Source organism: Theropithecus gelada, chromosome X (genome assembly GCF_003255815.1).
Source record: "Theropithecus gelada isolate Dixy chromosome X, Tgel_1.0, whole genome shotgun sequence".
Taxonomy (NCBI): Eukaryota; Metazoa; Chordata; class Mammalia; order Primates; family Cercopithecidae; genus Theropithecus; species Theropithecus gelada.
The window spans coordinates 128,616,834-128,636,276 of NC_037689.1; the positions used below are offsets into that span (position 1 = coordinate 128,616,834).

The window sequence follows — 19,443 nt, forward strand, 5'->3', positions numbered from 1 at the left end:
AGTATTCCTTGACTTTGGTTCACATACTGCCCCCTTGACTGTACCACAATTCTGATTCACAAATGAGATTTTTGGGAGATATTGGACTGTATCTTGTTCATGTCTCTATCCTTAGTTCTAGCACAGAGCTTGGCACAGAGCATGCACTCTCTGTAGAATGAATGAATGAATGAATGGAATGCTAAGTGAGGCAGTAGCCTTCAGGGATGATTTGCATCAAAGTGAAGTTGTACAAAGCAAGCCCCATTCACTGCTATTCTCTTTGTGACCCGTTGGCTACAGCATCCCTGAGCTTTTAGGGCAACCCGATCCACCCACCCAACCAGCATGCCCCTTTCAAAGGCAGTTGTGCTACCCCTGCATGTGCCCAGCACTAGCCAGAGGGGTTGGTGCAGTCTGTGTGTCAGCCCAAGCCAGGTGGACACACCAACAACCACCTGTGGCTTTCCTGGGTGGGCATCTTGAGCCCACATGTTTCACATCATCATGCACCTACCTGTCAGTGCTGGAAACTGCACTAAGAAATATTGATACTGCACAAAATCATTAAACTGGGGCCATGGCTAAATACTTATTGGGGCAGACAGTGACGCCATGTTTGCTCAGAAAATTCAATCAAGTTCTGTGCAATTACTGCGGGTTTAGATTTGAACAAATTAGCTCTTAGTCATAGAATTTCAGAATGTCAGAGCTGGAAGGACCCTTAGAATTCATCCGGCCCTGTGTAACCCTGAGGTTTTCAAACTTCGCTTTTGCAAGAAACACTTTTTAACCAAGGAAATCTTATGACGCTCCTCTTATTCGAGTAGGGATCCTGATGCGTAGCCTCCCCTTCTCATCTGCTTCAAACTGCAGAGGTGAAAAGGAAAGTCCAGTGAAGTTAAGGAGGATCATGGCATACTGGGAGAAAAAGTTCTAGTCTTGGAGTAAGCATCAAGACAGACTCCAACTCTGTCTTAGCCAAGGGACTGATATTCAGCCGTTTACACTCATGCCTGAAAGGGGTCTTTTGGATATGATCATTTAAACTGGTGAGAGAAGTCTGTTCCCAGGAGGGGAGATACAGTAACTAACAGACCCTAGCAGGAGTGAGTTTATTTAAATGAAACACATTGCTGCCAACCTTCATGAAGCCTAAAGAAAAATCCCAAGGGCGGGAGACCCAGAATGGTAAATGCCCATTATTAGAGTATTTCACAAAGGCAAAGAGAAGAGAGGAGGAAAGGAGCTAGGCCAAACCTCCTCCTCCCACCCTGGTGGATGTCTGCTTGTGTACCTGTCTATTCACATGTCCATCTTTTGAGGTGCCTTTGTGTCATCTTTCACAGTGGTATATCTAGTTCCTTGGCAGTTTCTGCCTGGAGCCCATCCTGTGTTCAGGTTGGCTCTCTCTTTCTGCTGTGAGTCTGTCGCTGCCTACATCTCAAATCTTTCAGCTCCTCTGTGTCCAGATGTGCTATTTTTCATGTGCTTATTTGACTCAGAATGTGTGTCTGTGTCTGACTGATTTTATACCACAAGAATGGCTAACAGTGAAAGTGGGAGGGAGGGAGAAAAAAAACCATTTCTGGTCCTCCTAAAGACTTCAATCTCCTCTTCTATGTTTCTTAACATTTTTCACCTATTGTTTTCCCAGTATTCTTATCTCCCTCATCCTTTTTTCTTTCACTGTGTTCCTTTATCTCTGGTTGTTCTATTTTTATATTTTTCTATATACTTTTCTTTTGTATTTTATTTATTTCTTCCCCTTTCTCTTCCCCTACTTGTTTTCTCTCTAGATTTATCTTTCCCCATATATTTTCCTTTTTTCTTATTTTTTTCTTTCTCTATATAACTTTTCCCATTTTTGGGGATTATTTCTGAGTCTGCTTTTGTTTATTTTTCTTCTTTTCTTTTCTTTTCCCTCCCTCCCTTCCTCCCTCCCTCCCTTCTTTCTTTCTTCCTTTCTTTTCTTTTCTTTTCTTTTCTTTTCTTTCTTTTCCTTTTTTTTTCAGGGTTTCACTTTGTCACCCAGGCTGGAGCACAGTGGCATGATCATAGCTCGCTGCAACCTTGACCTCCTGGGCTCCAGCGATCCTCTTACCTCACTCTCCTGAGTAGCTGGAGCTATAGGTGCATGCCAAAACACCCTGTTAATTTAAAGAAAAAATTCTATTGATGGGGTCTTGCTATGTTGCCCAGGCTGGTCTTGAACTCGTGGGCTCACCTCTGCCTTCCAAAGTGCTGGGATTACAGGCGTGAGCCACCGCACCCAGCTACTTCTTACTCTTTCTTCTTTTCCTCTTAGCTCCTATTTCTGGGTTTCTCTTTTAACTGTGTTCCTTTTCCTCCATGTGTCTCTTTTCTGTGATCCTTTATTTTATTCATTTTCTTTCCCTGTCTTTCTCCATGTCTCGTTTTTCTCTTTCTCTTTCTCTTGCCCATTCTTCTCATCTCTCTGTCAGTACCTCCTTGTGTATGAATCTGTCAGCCTCTTTTGTGCTTTGTTCTCCCCAAAGATGCTTCAAGCATCAGGAGAGGGAAGGAGTTACCCTTTTCTGCCCTGGGCTAGGCTGTGGGTGGGTGGGGTTCATTATCTGTCTTTTCACTCAAGGATGGGTGGGGTCGTTTGCTGCTCCCTGGAACCTAACCAACACATCCTTGTTCCCCGCCCCCAGGACCCCATCTGCAGAGTCACACTGTGACTCCAGCTGCTGTGCTGCTTGCATTCCCTGCACGTCCCATGCAGAGTGATGAGCCCCCAGGTGCAATGGGAGAATTCATCAGCCACCTGACAGGGCTAACAATTTACTCCTGAGAAATAATCCATATCCAGATAATGGATCACCCCTGACTCCCTGAGACCATTTGTCTTTGCACTTAAATGGCACCAGAATCCAGGGGCAGAGCTAGGCACTGTATCCCAGGTTCATTGGTAGATGAATAGGCTGGAATAATAATGTTAAGGATTATGATAAGGAACACTTTGCATTCGCATGGTGCTTTTAAACTCTATAGATTTGGAGGAGATTAACCTTCCTTGGCTCATCTCTTTTGCATCTCACACACTGTGGACCCTGCTTGCAGATTCAGAAACAGGGGAATTTTAGTGACTCACCCAGTCTCATCTAGCCTGTTACTGGCAGAAATTGGAGGAAAACTATTTCCTGACTTCCTGAGACTCTTTCCTCTGAATGTTACATGGCCTTCCAATCTCTGGGTCCCACTGTTTTTATCCAAGAAATGGAAGCCGATACTAAAAGACAGTATACTGGAGGGGTTCATAGATCTGGCTTTGAATCCTGGCTCTGCATTAGCTAGCTGTGTGGCCTTGGGCAGGCTGCTTACTCACTAGAAACTACATCCTCCTCTTTAAAGTAGGGATCCAAATAAACCTTCCTCGTAGGACTATTATGAGGATGAAGAGAAATTATGCATGCAAAGTGCTTATTATAGTGCCTTCCTTATAGTAAAAGCTCCATGAATGTTAGCTATGATTATTACTACTGCCTGTCTCTTTGCAGGATGCTAAGTGAACTCATACAAATGCATGAGAAAATTGGTCTAGAGGAGGGGAAGAGATAATTGGTGGCTTCCACATAAGTGTCCCTGAGACCATTGATGGGGGAAGGGATGAGGAAGAGTGAATTCTGATTGCGGGAGGAATTACAGATTCTGCTTGGGGTGGGAGGTCCTGCCAGCTCCGGGAACAGCCAAAGAGAAGGAAGGAGATTGGGGATCTGTGTTCAGGCTCCAAACATATTTCATTGCTCAGCAGGGTCAATTGTTGGCCTTTAGTCCCAGCCAGCTAAGGTTCCCGTTCTCAGGGTCTCAGCTGTTTCTGTTTCCCTGGGGTGGTTCTCTTTCCCAAAAACTGGACAGAGGAATATTTCTTTGGGGGAATATTGAAGCGCAAAAGGTTTTGTGGAAGGCCAGCACAAACGAAAAATAATGAATTCTTGTGCAGGAGCCTTTTGCGTAAATGGGAGTTCACAGTACAAATGTAAGAAATATTATTAATAGTCCCAATAATAACAGTAATGATCACTCTTTAAAGCTTGTTCTATGGAGTGCCACTGCTAGAGGTTGACACATCATCTCGGATGGTGCGAAACATCCCCAGGGTCCATCTGCATTCAGAACCACAGCCCACATTCTTCTCCCCCTTTACGGAGACCTCGTTCTCCCAGAGTCACACACATAATTTAGCCTTCGGTGAAATGATTCTGACGCTATAGAGGCTCCCTGGAGAATGGATGCTGTGCGGAGGCGGGCAGTGTGGGCTCCTGACTTCAAGCTGCAGCAAAGCGAGGAATTGATACATCTCCTAAGCTCCAAGGGCTCAACTCCTTTGGAGATGAGAAGGGCTTTGTCAAAGTCTGATGGTTATTAATAATTCTCTCAACCGAAGAGAGCCCCGTGCTTATCAATTGACAAGTATTTAGTGAGAACCCTCTGTGGGGGATCTAAAGAGGTTTGGCAGAGCTGACAATGTGGTTGAGGAGACAGACCACAGACATAGAAAGATTATTGACAATAAAAGCAGTCCCTTCAACAAAGAGATGCTAGCAGCTGAAGCAAAGTGGAAAAAAATGTAGAGGCAGGAGACCTGACATTACAATCTCTCTGAAACTTGGTTTCCCTATCATCTTAGAAAGGCAGCCTGCTATCATTAAAAGAATGTTCACTTTGGAGTCAGACCAACCTGACTTAAAATTTCAATTACCTCAGAAACTAACTAGGGGTCATTGAACCAGTTACTTAACTCCTATGGGGCACAATCACCTTATGTATAAATTGAGATAAAATAATAGCCCCTACCTCATAGTGTTGTGGTGAGAATTAAATGAAAGCACACATGTAAAATGCTAAACATAATGCCTGGCACACAGTAAACATTTAATAATCTGTTCTTCTTATTATAATATGCAAGGGGAAAGCAGAGAATGCTTGGAAATAGAAGGGTTTTATTTTCCTCTTCAGCTCTTTATATGCGTGACATTAAATTTCATATGAATGCAAACCAAAAAATACTTATATGTAAACAATAATTATAATATCACTGTATGATACCTTTTATATGCCTCCCCAGTATTGCTCACTAAATTTGGTATGATCAAATTTACAGAACAGTGAAATAGCAGAGGAGACAAATTATATGCTCCTTGTGATCTTGAATTCCTTTCTGAGCTTCAGTTTTCCCATCTGTATAATGTGGCTAAGAACACCTACTTCACAGTGCGGTTGTGAAAATTAAATTAAAATGTGTATAAAGCACTAGGCAGAAAACAAACATTAGCTCCCTCCTCTTCTCTCATCTATAAAAATGAGAATAAGAAAAAATCATCCTCACAGGGTTATGATGAGGATGAAGACAGGCAAATACACAGGAAATGCTTGTAAACTGTAAGATCTCCCATAATAGTCTTTACAGAACATTTGAAGTGTACCAGGCATTGTGCAATTAACAAATGTTAATCAATTAGGTAAACATTACTTAAGTGTCTACTATATGGAGGACACTATTTTAGGTATTGTGAGTGATCCAGAAAGATAAGGGCCATCAGAGTAGATGAGCCCCTCCACATAAGAATAGAGCATTGAGGACAGGACCTGAGCAATGCTCCCATTTAGGGTACCAAAGGAGAATGCAGAGCTAGAAGGAGAAATCAGAGATAAGAACACCAGTATAGCACAGTGTCCTCAGAGCCAAGGGAAGAGTGAGTTTCAATAAATAGAGACTTACAATGTAGCATTGTGCAAAGAATGAAAATAAAAATAGGACAGAGATGTGTCCCCTTGGAGTAGGCCTCCAAAAAAACATTCGTAACAGTATTGAGAGGGGCTGTGTGTGTGTGTGCAAATATGGAGGGGGTAGGAGCTGTCTTGCGTGGATGGCAGGAGTGTTTCTCCAGCATGGCTGCTCTCTGGTCCTAGGCAGATGCATCTCTGATGGCACATTCCTGCCTTACCGCTTAGTTTTCAGTCTCATAACTCTCCTGGGATCTGAAGGGTAGAACAGCAGGACAGTTATAAGCCCTGGTGCTTGATAGCAGGAGAGGGTGTTGGGCCACAGAAGTCAGAAGAGGGGGTCCTTGGGCGGGGCCCAGACCCAAAGTAGCTCAGAAGATAAAGTCAGTCCTTGGTATCTTTTGTCCTAGGGCCAATTTTGGTGTTCTTATGGTGCCTGGGATGGAGGAATGCAGGGAGGGAAGGGCAAACAACCCCTTAGTTAGGGAAATCTAGGGCTCTGGAGCTAGCCTTGCATCTTTGTTTAAGGCGTGGGTTGTCCCAAGATTGAGTTATAATGGAGAAAGACCTATTTGCATTGACAAATGGCACTTAATGAAGGGAATGATTAAAAGTGAGGAAGCTACAGGCTCAGAAATGTCAGTGGTTGTTGTACAAGAGAATTCCTTTATTGCACGTTCCTCTCCCCCTTCTCCCTCCTCCTTTTTGTTCCCTCCCGCTATTGCTCATCATCCTTCTTCTCCTCTGCCCTCTTCCTGCTTGCTCCATCCACCTCCACCCACAGCAACTGATGAGATTTCTCATGATCTACAGTCAAATGCCATTAATCCCGACAGGCTCACGAGGGTCCATCTAAGCTGTCCCATGAACCAATCCTGTGAGTAGACAGACCAGGGGACGCAGCGGGCAGGCAGCCCCCCCCCACCCCGCCCCCTCACGAGAAATGGCAGTTAAACCAATAAACCAGAGTGGTTGTCCCTAAAATAATCAATAAATCACTTGGGGTCCAAGAGAGGTGGAAAGCTCCCCAGCAAACAGTGCTCAGGATATTTTCCATGACCTTCTCTGCCTTGAATGTCCATGGCACACTAGCCGTGCGGGCCAGGACTGACTCTGCTCTCAAGGTGCCGCTCCCAGATTCCGCCTGGCCCTCTCAGTTTCAGAGGGAGGTAATTCATTCCAATGGGATGTGACAGGTGCCATCTTCAGGCGCCTGGCTCAGATCCCAGCAGCAGGGACTGTCGCTGACTGCAAATCCCCCAAGTGCCACGCTGGTCTGAAGAAAGCAAGCCCTGGGGTGGGCAGATGACCTTTCAAGAACCCAGGAAGCCAAAGTGGGATAACAGTGTGATGTAATGGACCGAGCCCTGGACTAGGATGCTGGACACCTGGCTTTTAGTCCCTTTTCAGCCACTAACTTGCTAGGCGATGTTGGGTAAGTCATTTTCCCTTTCTGGATCTCAGTGCCTCCTTCCCACCGGCCCCCGTGATGAGAGGAGGTTGGACTAGATTATCTCTAATGGCACTTTCAATCCTGATAAGCAAGTTTTGAAATTAAAGAAAACATTATTTTTTGAAAATTGCCAGCTCTAATTAGAATTTGTTTAAGGACTCCTCTCGGTCTCTAATTTAAGCTGCTTGGCCATCAAATCCTTCACTCTAAACTCCAATGCAGTACAGGCAGCCACTTACCAGCACCCAAGCTCCATCTAAGACATCACAACCACTCACAGGTGTAGCCTTCCCCTCCTGCAGAGCTAGTTCTGTGTTTGGGCCCAGGTCATCCTGATAGAGTCCTGAGGTAGAGCACCGTGGGAGGGATGTACCACTAACTCTCAGATTTTAGAGTAAACCGGTGGGGTGGCTGCCTGGGAGGAGATTCCCCTTAACTTTGTATTTTCAGACTTTTAAACATATGGTAAATTTGAAAGAACAGCACAATAAATACTTGTGTGTGTATATATATATGCACAATAAATTCTCTATCTATATAATATATATATTTATCTATATAATATGAATATAAATAAATAAATATATACACACACACACACACACATTTGAAAATATGTTGCAGATATCATGACATTTCACTACTAAGAATAAAATGTTCTTAGCTGGGGAGATTCTCAGGCTTTCTAAGGGCTTTGGAATTCTCTGCAAGGTGAAAGTCTCCAAGTTTTGGAGTCCAAGGGAGGGGTCAAGAGACATATAAGATCTAAGGCCAGATTTTAGGCTGGATATGGGTAGTGTGAGAGGGAGCCCTGCACAAAAGAAGGAAGCACAAAAGTGGTTCAAGAACAGGTTCCAAACAAACAAAAAAAGCAGTGACTTTAGGCAAGTCACTCCCCTTCCTCAAACTTCAGTTTCTTCCTCTATAAAATGAGGGTTGTGCTAATCTCTGTCCTGCCAACCTCCCAAAGCTGTATGCAATTCAGATTGAAAATACATATGAGAGTACGTCGGGAGCTGATACACTTAAATATATAAAGGCAAGTGCTTTGCAGGGATGACCTTCAGAGGTAGTAAAGCCCAGGAGTCTATGGCAACACATAGAAGTGGACGGTCCCCCTGCTGAGCCCCTAAACTCTTGTTATCGAAAGCCATAGAATTTTCATCTAGAACGGAAATGTCAGTGGCTTGCATGTCTTGTAGTTTTTCAAAGGCATAAGCACACACTTGAGTTTTTTCTAGTTCTTTTTTCAGATAACTCCATTTTCTTATTGATTATGGCACAAAACTAAAAGAAAACCTCCCCATGCTTTTTGTTCTTTCTGACTTTTTTTTTTTCTGTGCCCCCCTTAGTTCCCACCATTCTCCCTACCCCACCCGGTCGAGACTTCTGGAGTTGGAAAATTCTCTCATCCTGCCTACCCCTAGCTCAAAGAGCAAAATACTTTACAAAATTAAGTGAGCATTTGGGATTTTTAACTTGATTTTATCTTTTCATTCAACCAGAGGGGTATGTGTGTGGGAGATGCACTTGTCAACTAAAAGCAATTTCTCTGCCTCCTTGGGGACTGAAGCGTAATCGTTGCTCTGTCTTTCTGGTGTCAGGATGAAACTTGCATTTTCCTGAGTGGTGTCAGCACACTGACAGACAGCTCCTGGGATCTAGCAAGGAGTACCGAAAAAGAATGGGCAGGGGGCGAGAGATGTGGAGGCTGGTCTCAGCTCATCTCTTCTCCCCTGGGTGACTTTGGGATAGTCACTTACTTTGCCTCACTTTTCTAAATCTAAGAAAATGGGAATAATTCTCTCCCATATCTACCTCACAAAGGTGGTGCCAGGACTTTGTCAGGTTTCAGTGATATGAACATGTTTAGAATTAATAGAGCTATGGGAAAAAAGTGCTGCGGAAGGAGTGTACCCCTAGAAATGCTGTTAAGTAGCTAGAAAGGAACTTCAAGATTTCTCTGTATAACCCCATTTGAGAAATGAGGAAATTGAGGCCCTTCTGAGGTTCAAAGCGGTCCCCCGAAGCACCCGTGATTTAACTGACACGTTTACCATTTGCCCAGTTAAGTCTTTCACAAATAGAAAACCAGGGAGGCAGGGTCTTGAGGTCCTGGGGCTTGGAGTCCCTTTTAGAGAACAAATATGATCCCTGTGCGCTCTGTGTGGACCTTCTGATAGGGCTTCTCAAAAGGACATGCTGGGGGGCAGGGTGCTGATCTGCCAATTCCCTTCATGGGCCCAGAGATAAGTACTTTGTTATCTCATTCCTGAAAATGCAGAGACCTTCCTAACAATCTGTAGAGCAGGGGTGTCCAAGTTTTTGGCTTCCCTGGGCCACTTTGGGAGAAATGTTGGGCCATACATAAAATACACTAACACTAATGATAGCTGATAAGGTAAAACAAATGGCAAAAGAATCTTATAATGTTTTAAGAAAGTTTACACATTTGTGTTGGGCCGCATCCAAAGCTGTCCTGGGTTGCATGTGGCCTGTGGGTCATGGCTTGGACAAGCCTGCTGTAGAGGGAGGTGGGCGGCAGGACTGAGATTCCCACTTCATAGAGGAGGAGCCTGAGGCTCATGTTGGGAAGCAGACACACATTCACCCAGCCAGTCAGCCAGTAAGTCCAGCCTCACTCTTGGTATTTTAACTGCCCTTTCCACTGTGCTCTCTTGCCTGATGCAAGGAACCCAACAAGTAGAAAGTTCAAATGAAATAACCTGACTGGGAAGTGCTATGTAGACATATACACAAGGATTCTTAGAAAATCCAAATGAATGACTTGTATGGAGTATGCTCATTTTGAACACACCTAGGCCCTGTGAGGAGTCATGTTTCAAGGTTTGGTCAATTTTCCATGCTACGTATTTCCCCATGCACCCAAAAGAAGTAGAGTGGGGTTAAAGTGACCAGTTTCCCCATTTGGTTGCCCCAGTGTTTCTTGTGGCTAGGGTGCCGCAGTGTTCCCTGTAGCTACGGTGCAATGGGAGGGTTTGCAGGGAAAGACTTCTTTCTTCTACATTAGAGTTTCTCTAGCTTTAATGGGCATAAAACCCCCATGAAGGGTCTGTTAAAAGTACTATTTTCTAGTCTCCATGCCCAGAAATTCTTGTTTAGTAGGACTGGAGTGGGAGCAGGGAATCTGCATTGTTATATGACATTCCAAGTGATTCTGATGCATCTGGTCCAATGGATTGTACTTTGGGAAACACTGATCCACGACAAGGTTTAAGGGCCTTTAATTCCTACAGTCCCATTTAAGTAGCAATTATATGCCCTGGTGTCAAGCACTTTTGGGCTTCAGGAAAAAAGTTAAGAAGGTCTGAAGCCTATCTTCTAAAAGTCAGCAAACCCCCAGATTCACTTCATCATTGTGGCTAAAGACCTCTGGGAAGACAATGACCCAAGCTAGGAGCAGGATGCTTGGCTTTTAATTGGAATTACAATAGAAGACGCTTAAGCAGCAGCAAACTGTCAAGCTGTAGGTCTTGGACTGTCAGAGTGAGGACAAAGATGTCCTATGTGTCCCTTGTGAGCATATACCGTGGGATGAGGGATTACAGGTCCAAGCTAGCAGGTTCCTGGCTGCTCAATGGGGGCACTAAGAACTCCTACGTCCTCAGAAAGGAGGAGTCATAACTTGTTACGTGCTCCTGCACAGGAAGGGAATTCTGCATTTTACTCACAGGCCAACTTTCTCAGCCTTTTCTGGGTCACCAAAGCCAGCCCAAGTGCCCTGTGCCACTGGCACAACCCCAACCTAAAGGCCCTCGCCATTCCCCTGTCTAGCCTAGTCCTTTATTCAGCAGAGACAAAGTTGTAGATTTTTTTCTAAGTAGGATTTTCTAACTCCAGAAAATAATATATGTTTATTAAAGAAAAACTGGAGAATACTAAGATATGAAAATAATAAAACAGTTAAAAATTGCCCATAATTGCATTACCTAAATACAATCACGACTCAGATTCTGGTGTGTTTCCTTTTAGCCTTTTATTCTGTATATAGGTTTATTATTTATTTGTGCTGTTTATATTACAGTGTGCACACATTTTGCATCCTGCCTTTTTTTCATTTAAAAGTATCATATGTGTATTTTCAGATTATCATATAAGCTTCTAAATTATACACTTAAAAATAATTGCATAATAATTCATTGAGTGAATCAACATTATTTGCATAGCTCAATATCTGGCACCTAGAGGACATTTGATAAATATTTGTTGTGTGAATTAATGGATTGATGGATGAATGCATTTCCTTATTATGTCTATTATGTCCTTCTACCCCAGGATATTTAGTTAAGGATAAAGATTTTCAAAGGGAATGTAACACTAAGTAATTAAGTGGCAGAGTAGGCAGGTCAAAGAAAAGGGACAGGGCAAAATTGCTAACTTAGTTACTAAATCAATTTTTTAAGCATTTCTGACCTCTGTATTTTCTCTTCTCTTTTTTCCCAAAAGAGTAGATGCTTTGGTCCACCTGGAGCTTTTTCCATAGCTATTAATATACCCATTTTACAGGTGAGGAAACTAAGCTTCAGCGAGATTAAATAACCCTCCCAAGATTACATGGCTAGAACATAGCAGAATTGAGCTTCCAATCTAGGTTCGTGAGTTTCTGTAGCTTTGTTCCTTTACCACATTGCACCTCTTGAGGAAAAGGCAACAAAGAAGGACAGCTGTCATGGGTTTGTACCTCATGTAGAGCTGCCCTGGAAGCAGAGCAATTTCAGTTTCCAAGGACTCTTGGATTGGACCAGGCAGGCAGATTTTGTGCCATGAGGGAGCCCAAAAAAAGCTCATTCAGTTGGGAAAAAAAGGAACCCATTGAGGCCCTTTCAAAAGCTGGTGCTGGATAAGCTCATGGGAAGAGGTAAGGCTGAGATTTCAATATCCAGGGCCTGAAACTGGACATTTCTAGATGTCAGGCTTGTTTGGCTTGGATGACTAAGTATTTGTAAAGCAGAAATTGGTAAAAGAGCAGGTCTGGTGAGTGTTTGTTGTCTGTGATTGCTTTTAGAAAACAGAGAAAATTGGAAATGATTTAGAAATTGGTACAAAGGCAGAGAGGTACCATGTTTCCCAGAAAGGAAGGAAAATGAGTGGAAGACCTTTAAACTCTGAAGATAGCTCTGCTTTGCTAAGAATTGTATGGCAAAGTATGGGCAATTTTTCCATTTTATGCACCCCTTTTGCCGCGTTAATGCTAATATCAGTGGTTAGCAAAGCAAATATAATAACTGCTCTCCCCAACGGATCCCATGATTAAGGCTTCCACTCCTCTGGCCTGCAATCGAGATGTTGGAAGAAGATTTTCCATATTTCTTTCTACCTCCTCACTAGCATTTTGATCAACAGAGCCCCGTTCTCCCAGTGGAGAAAAACAAGGCACAGAGTCATGTCTGTACAGCTACCAATGGCGAATTGGGAGAGAAATTAATTTGGGCCCCTGGGCTTGAAGTAAAAAGGAAATTTCGGTTAGACGCCCTTCCTGCCCAATGTGGTCCATCTCTGGTGGCTGCTTCCACCCCAGGATTTGGGGGGCAGGGCTGTTTTTACCACCACCAGAGGCCCCAAACACTGAACCCATTGTGGCATGTGCTCCCATATGTATTTAAAATGTAAAAATACAAAGCCATAAAAGAAGTGTAAGAAAATCCAACACAGTACCACCCCCCGTTGAAATATCAAATATCAAATTCTTTCTAAAAATAAATGTTGGTCCCCCTCCCATATCAGTGCCCTGAGCAAAAGCATTGTCAGTGGAATCTGTAAGTTGGCAGCAAGTGGGGGGTACCCATATTTGTACATACTTGACACTAGGTTCTTTTATCTCAGTTGATGATCAACCCCCTCAATACAAATGTTCCCAGGCAGGAGAGCATCTCCCTCTTCCCTGCAGAATTCCCAGGACAAGGGAAGTAAGATTACTCTCAGATATGGGGCTTCTTGGGGGAGGCGGCAAAATCATTTTTCCTACTCACATTCTTGGTCCTCTAGAACAGAGCAGTGATTTAAATCAGACTTGGAGCTACTCGGGGCTGAGGTGATGCCTGCCCTAAGAGAGGGGTTAAGGGTGGGGGTGGGAGGGTCCCTAAGGGCTGAGACATCAACTCCCCTTTAGATTCAGGGATCCTGGGGGACACACTGCTTCCCGCTTAGACTAGGCCTCTTGAGGGCTGAGATGACGCTCGGCTAAATCGTGGAGTTTTCTAGAGCTTGGGATACAGTCTCGTCCTCAGATCTGAGGCTCCCTGGGACAGGTGCGCTACCTCGCCTTCAAATTCCAGCCTTTGGGGACAGGCCTGCTTTTATGTGCCCAATCAAGGGCTCCTGGGGAGGGGGTGGGGGACAGGGACCTTCCCTCCCTCTCAGATTTGGGGCTCACCAGGGCTGAGATAGCGTCTCCCCTCAGGCTCTGGGCTCCCTGGGGTAGGTGCAAGGTCCCGCCCTCAGAGTCAGAGCTTCCCCGGACAGGAGCTGTGTGTCTCGGCCTCCCTTCGCGTGGGGCAAGGGGCTGCGGGACCAGCGGCCTCTCTTCTGGCAGGAGGGGGGGGGTTCCCCTGAGGCCCTGCCCCCTTCGTGACATGCTCGAGGTGTCCGGTGACCGAGACACTCTTAGCTGGGTGCAGGGTGCGGCTCAGGGCGTGGTCACCGGGGGCTACTTAGGGCGGCCAGTGCGGGGGACGACGCAAAGGTTAACTGCGAGCTGCTGGGCACTCAGCGCGGGTCATGGCGTGGATACTGGACTGCCTTTTCGCCTCGGCCTTTGAGCCCCGCCCCCGCCGTGGTGAGTTGGGCCCACCGAGTCGGGGGGCTGGGGTGCTCGGCCGGGGGCGGCCGGCGGCTGCAGCCCCGGCTGGGCGCCCTGGGGCTTGGCTGGTCGCCCCCTTGCCTCCCTTCCTGCTGGCTTTTAGCTAATTGTTCCTGGCTCAAGGGACTGCCCCGTCGAGGCCCCGCATAAATCACCAGCTTTGCCGGGAACCGCGAGCAATCGCGCTAATGGCTCGGCGGTACGCGGGACGAGCGCGTGGGCGGAGTCGTTGGCTCAGCCGCCCGCAGGGACAGCCAGAGCCTTGGGGCCAGACGCGCAGGAGCAGCGTCCCACAACTCAAGGACCCCAAAGGCCCAAGGATGAATGTCCCTGACAGGGCAAGCCAGGCCCCAGGGACCCTGAAGGAGGCGGGGTTCATTTTGCCTTGAAGCTTGTCCCCTTGTCTCAATCTCAAACACAGAATATCAGCAATGGACCCCTTAAAGTCTTCGAATTTAACCCCTTCATTTAAGAGATGATGACACTGAAGATAGGAAAAGCCTGCCTAAGGTTACCCAACAGGTTGGCAGCATACATGGGTCAGGTTAGGATCTGCCAGCTGCCCACTGCCCCAGACTGCCCAGTAGTGGATCCTTAGGGTCTTTAGTCGGGGTCTTTCTTTGGGTACTTGAGATCAATGCTTGGTTTCCCTATTTCTGTGGAATTAAGGACACAGTGTGCAAATATCACAGCACCGGCATTATGTGGGTCACATTTCACCCCTTTTCTGGAACTGCTTCTACAAAGTACATTTTGACAACTGATTACATTTTCGTCCTTAAAGTTTCAGGAGACTGATATTTTCTTTTTGACATACCCCAGGACCCCCACCCATACTGTCCTTCACTCCCCCTTGATAAGCCCCACCTCCTTCAGGCTGCCACCTGCCCCCACAGCCACCTGTTTTTCCATAGTCTCCACCTCCAAAATCTATATTGGTGAGAGTGCGTCATTGGGCACCAGCCATAGACCAAACCTGGGGTTGTCTCCTCTTTCCTCTGCCCCCTGACAGGCGGGGGAGGGAAGTCAGGGAGAGGAGGGGCCTCAGCAACTTAATTCAGCAGAGACCTGTTTTTAGTTCTTGCCAGCCCCAACACCCTACTGAGAACCATCCTAGGAGTCTGACCTCCTGCTAAAAGACTACGGCATGCTTAGCCAGTTCAAGTACAGCCTCGGGCCAGCAACAAGATCTCTGAGAAGGAAAAAGATCTGCATACACACAGAGTTTAATTTTTTCTTTTGCATATTTTTAAGGTTTATATGATCCTGGTGAATCAAAAATATAAGGGAGTTTTATAAGATGTCTTTTGAGGCCTTACTGCTCTAACAGTCTACCCTGAAAAAGGGGGTGAGGGAAACATTTCACCCTTGCTTGGACTAGAAGGTCGTCATGTGACTCCAATGAGATCAAGGACATGAAGGCTTCTTTATGAATAACCACATAGGAGGGAGTCCATATTACACCAGGAAGCCCACTCCCATCTGAAAACAGCAATGTCTATTAGAATTAGGAGGCTTTTCCTTAAACTGAACCTAAAAAACCAAATCTATATCCTGGGAGCTTCCACCTTCTGGCCCTGGCATTGACTTCCATGGTCCTCCTTCCTAGGAAACAGTACTAGCTCTCTCCATTGTCCCACCCCCAACTCACCCTGTTCTTACCTAGGCCAAACTTCCCCAGTTTCGTCATCTGTTTAACATGTGACATAGCTTCAAGGCCCTCACCCATGTCTACCTGCTTTTCTTTGAACATGCTCCAACTTATAAATGTCCAATGACTGGGCCAAAAGAGGTTTTCCAGCTGTGCCCCTATAAATATAGTCCTGGATGGCTGACTTTCCCTCTTTTGGAAGCCTACACCACACCCAAGGTACACACATACGTAGTCATAAACACACACATAACATACACATTACCACACCTATGCATGCCCACGTGCAAAGCCATGAACACACACACGCTTCACATGCACTACATACTTTCTACACATAGCTTAATATACTCACATTACCCGTGTATGCACCGCTCACAAATCCCATGCACAGCCACACAGTTCACACAAAGACTTTATTTACATTGAATTACTTTCAACGAAAGCTACTCTTTTTCCTTAAGTAAACCCAAGTTCTTTTCAGAGTCTCCGTTCTGTATTTGGTGTTTGAACTCAAGTTTAAGACCTTATATTTGCTGCTGCACTTCTAGTCTGGTGGGACCTATTCCCCAATATACCCCTGCAGCACACCACTGCCTACATCAGCTCTACTACTTATACAAGAGCAGCTGATATATGTGAAGCACTTCCCAAATGCTGGGCCCTTAGGCTCAGTTCCTTACATGTATAATCTCACTTAAGTCACAGGGCATCACTTTGAAATAAATAATCTTTGGGTAGTTTTTTGACTGGGCAAGAGCTCACTTCATTGCACTCCCCCTGAGAAATGCTGTACAATGTGAAGGGTAACTTTGTGGCTAACTATTGATATTCTGCAGGGCTGTAATTGCCTTGGTGCCTCCCTTCGAATGTCTTTCAGAAGTCTTCAGGCATCAGAGATGGGGTTGGGGGAGGAAGCTGTCACCTGACTGGGCAGAATTGGGGCAGTATCTAAATGTTCCTTCATCCCCATTACCCTTGCCCAAGAGATAGTTGGTATGTCACAGTATTTTTTTTTTTTGAGGGGCAGGTTTATTTTGTCTTCATTAGAATATCATCACTCTTTTGTTGACGTTTGCTATTTTTTTTGTTTGAACTCTTTTTTTAAAAAATAAATTTACTTTAAATTCTGGGATACATGTGCAGAATGTGCAGTTTTGTTACATAGGTATACATGTGCCATGGTGGTTTGCATCAGAACAATTTTTTGAGGGCGACAATGGGCAATGGGCAACCATAGGAAGGCACTTGGAAGAGGCATCATTGAGGTCTGGGAGGAAAGAGGGCCCAGAAAGGCCTTCTTTCCCAGGGAAAGAGACAGCACAATTGACCCACTTGAAATTCTCTCCCCAGTTCACTCTTGGCATTGGATTTGGCCTCAAACAATTGGACTTCTGTAAAGCAGCCAAAGCTCTAAAGCTGAAGGGACCCTGGGGCCCACTTTACATACAAATTTGATCTTTTCTTGGAGATGGGACCGAATCGATTTGCTGAGGCCAGGCCTAGTTGTGCTGCAGCAGGATCAGTTTCCAGAGATGGGGCGTGACTGCCAATGAGACACCCCATTCTCCAGGTCAGGTCCTCAGATAAGCACCCCCATTCACCAATGGCAGGACTTCCCCAATTTTCTTTATTACTTGTTTGTACCTCAAAAGACATTTCTCCCAGAGAAAAAAAAATGTGATGCTCTAGAGCTTAGCCCACACTTTACCCATCGTGAGGATGAAATACAGAATCTGTGTGATGAAAACCGGCAGAAAATAATACTGTTGCAAATGTATCTCAGACTCCAGCAGTAGAGCTGACATTTATCAAGCTTAAATATCAAATGACGGAAAGCATCGAGCACTGATAGAGCAAGACATCAGGTCCCTGAGGGTGATTATGGCAACGGTGAAAGTAAAATCATTCCTTTTTTTTCACACCTACCTACTACGACAACCTAAATGTCCAACAATAGTGGAATGGTTAAATAAAATCTATGACATATCCACTTATTAGATTGCATAGAATCATAAAAATTATTTTTGTGAAGAATATGTAACAACATAGAAAATGGTACGATTATAACTGTCAAATATGCATTTTTGAAAGACTAGAAAGAAATCGGCAATAAGATAAAGTTAGAGAATCTATTAAGGTGGTGGGATAATAGCTACTTCTCTCTGTTTTCTAAAGTCTATGAAGTTTGTTCTTCAATTACTAATTTAAAAAGGCATAAAAAGGCAAATTTAGGATCTGTGACATGCAAATAATCTATACAGTGATCTAGAATCCCACTATACATAGTTTAAATATATTTTTTCTTCTAATTGTAGTTTAAATATAATGACTGGATCAGGCCAGCCAAACATGATCTTCCCAATGATCATGAAATTTCCACTAACTCTGGGTGGGAAGAGGAACAACTGGTTTGAATCCCAGGCCAGCTCTTTTAAGGTTGCTGTGAGAGAGTTACTTAACTTCTCTTAAAATGACATAATAATGTCTATATTTTGTGGTTGTAAATAATAATAATAGTTCTTATTACTGCTGTTGTAGATGTCATTATATTAAATGCTTTCTATGGTCAGTTATCAAAAGAAGTTTTATTTTTTCCAAATGTTTACTATTTGTAAATACCAGTCACTCTACATAAACTATCTCTAACCGTAACAACTGTCTGAGGTTAGTATTATTGTCTCTATTTTAAGGACAAAAGCTCAGAGAAGTTTAGTAACTTGCCCACTGTCACACAGTGGCTGAGCAAGGATTACAATCCTTTTTGATCTGACTTCAAAGCTTGAGTGAAATTAAAAGAGAGAAACATTTGCAAAGCTCCTATGCTGACATGTGGCAGACATTTACTAGGTGGTCAACATGATGTTGGTGATACTTTGCCCAGGGCCCAGATGCCGGTCTTTGACTTATTTGATTATCTATAAATTTCTTTCTGTGAAAAGGAATTTCAACTGAAAGATGCAATACAAACACACCACCTGTGTCCTCATAGATGGGGCTCTGAGTCACTAGGAAACGATTTCTGTTTCCTGCTGGCAGTATCATTTGTTCTCACATGTATCAGCAGAAGTAGGTAGATGGCATGTTTGATGAGCCTTGGCAGCTACTGTCACGTCTCAGATACACTTCTTGAGCAACCACGCGGCTTCCTCGGGATGGGTACCCAATACTTAGCAGCCGGTAGGTCCCTGCTTATTAAGGAAACTTACTAAGTGGCATGGGCATATCTGGAACCCCTGCTCTAACTATTCTCTGTCTGATGTGGTTGACACCTAATTATTACCCCTCCCATTTCCCTTTTCAAAGCTGAGGCTCCAGGACTTCCACAGAAGCAGACAGGGGTAGGAGCTGGAGAAGTTTTTCGAAATTCTTAAATCCTCAGAGGGACTCACTTGCAAGGAGGTATCTGGGGTCAGTGAGGGTAGCATGCAGGATAAATAGAAGGGATGAAGAAGAGGGAGGAGTTGAAGGCACCTTCCAGAGTCTGGGAACATCTAGGTGGGGACCTCTCAGAGCTTTTCCTGCCATGAATCTCAATACCTCTCTACTCTGTAGTCTTTTTATCCCTCCCTGGGATTATATCCACCACCACCACCCCTCCCCCGTCCCCAATTTCTTGATCTTCCTCCACCACTTCCTGCTTAAATGCAACTTTAGCTTGCAATGACTTGCTTTTGTCTCTAGAGGGAGGCAAAAGCACCAGGGAGGAAGGGGTTCAGACTGGGGTCTTCTTCCACTTCACTAGTTTTGGCAAAGGGTAGAATTTATTTTCCTTTAATTGGGAACACA

General features: G+C 44.6%; 1 protein-coding gene and 1 long non-coding RNA gene across 3 annotated transcripts in view; one reads left to right on the forward strand and one right to left on the reverse strand.

The window, feature by feature from the left end:
* The window catches only part of LOC112615776, a 40,792-nt gene extending 27,113 nt beyond the window's left edge, over nt 1-13,679 (reverse strand). Inside the window, exon 1 of the long non-coding RNA XR_003117466.1 lies at nt 13,578-13,679. This is a non-coding gene — a long non-coding RNA (uncharacterized LOC112615776). The remainder of the gene's footprint in view (nt 1-13,577) is intronic.
* Nucleotides 13,680-13,776: 97 nt separating this feature from the next.
* ARHGAP36 (Rho GTPase activating protein 36) overlaps nt 13,777-19,443 on the forward strand; it is a 31,489-nt gene continuing 25,822 nt past the window's right edge. For both annotated transcript variants that reach the window (XM_025372643.1, XM_025372644.1), the window contains exon 1: nt 13,777-13,979. Coding sequence is in view for 1 of the 2 variants with exons in the window: in XM_025372644.1 (XP_025228429.1) it covers nt 13,922-13,979 (58 nt within the window). In the remaining variant the exon portion in view is untranslated. The remainder of the gene's footprint in view (nt 13,980-19,443) is intronic.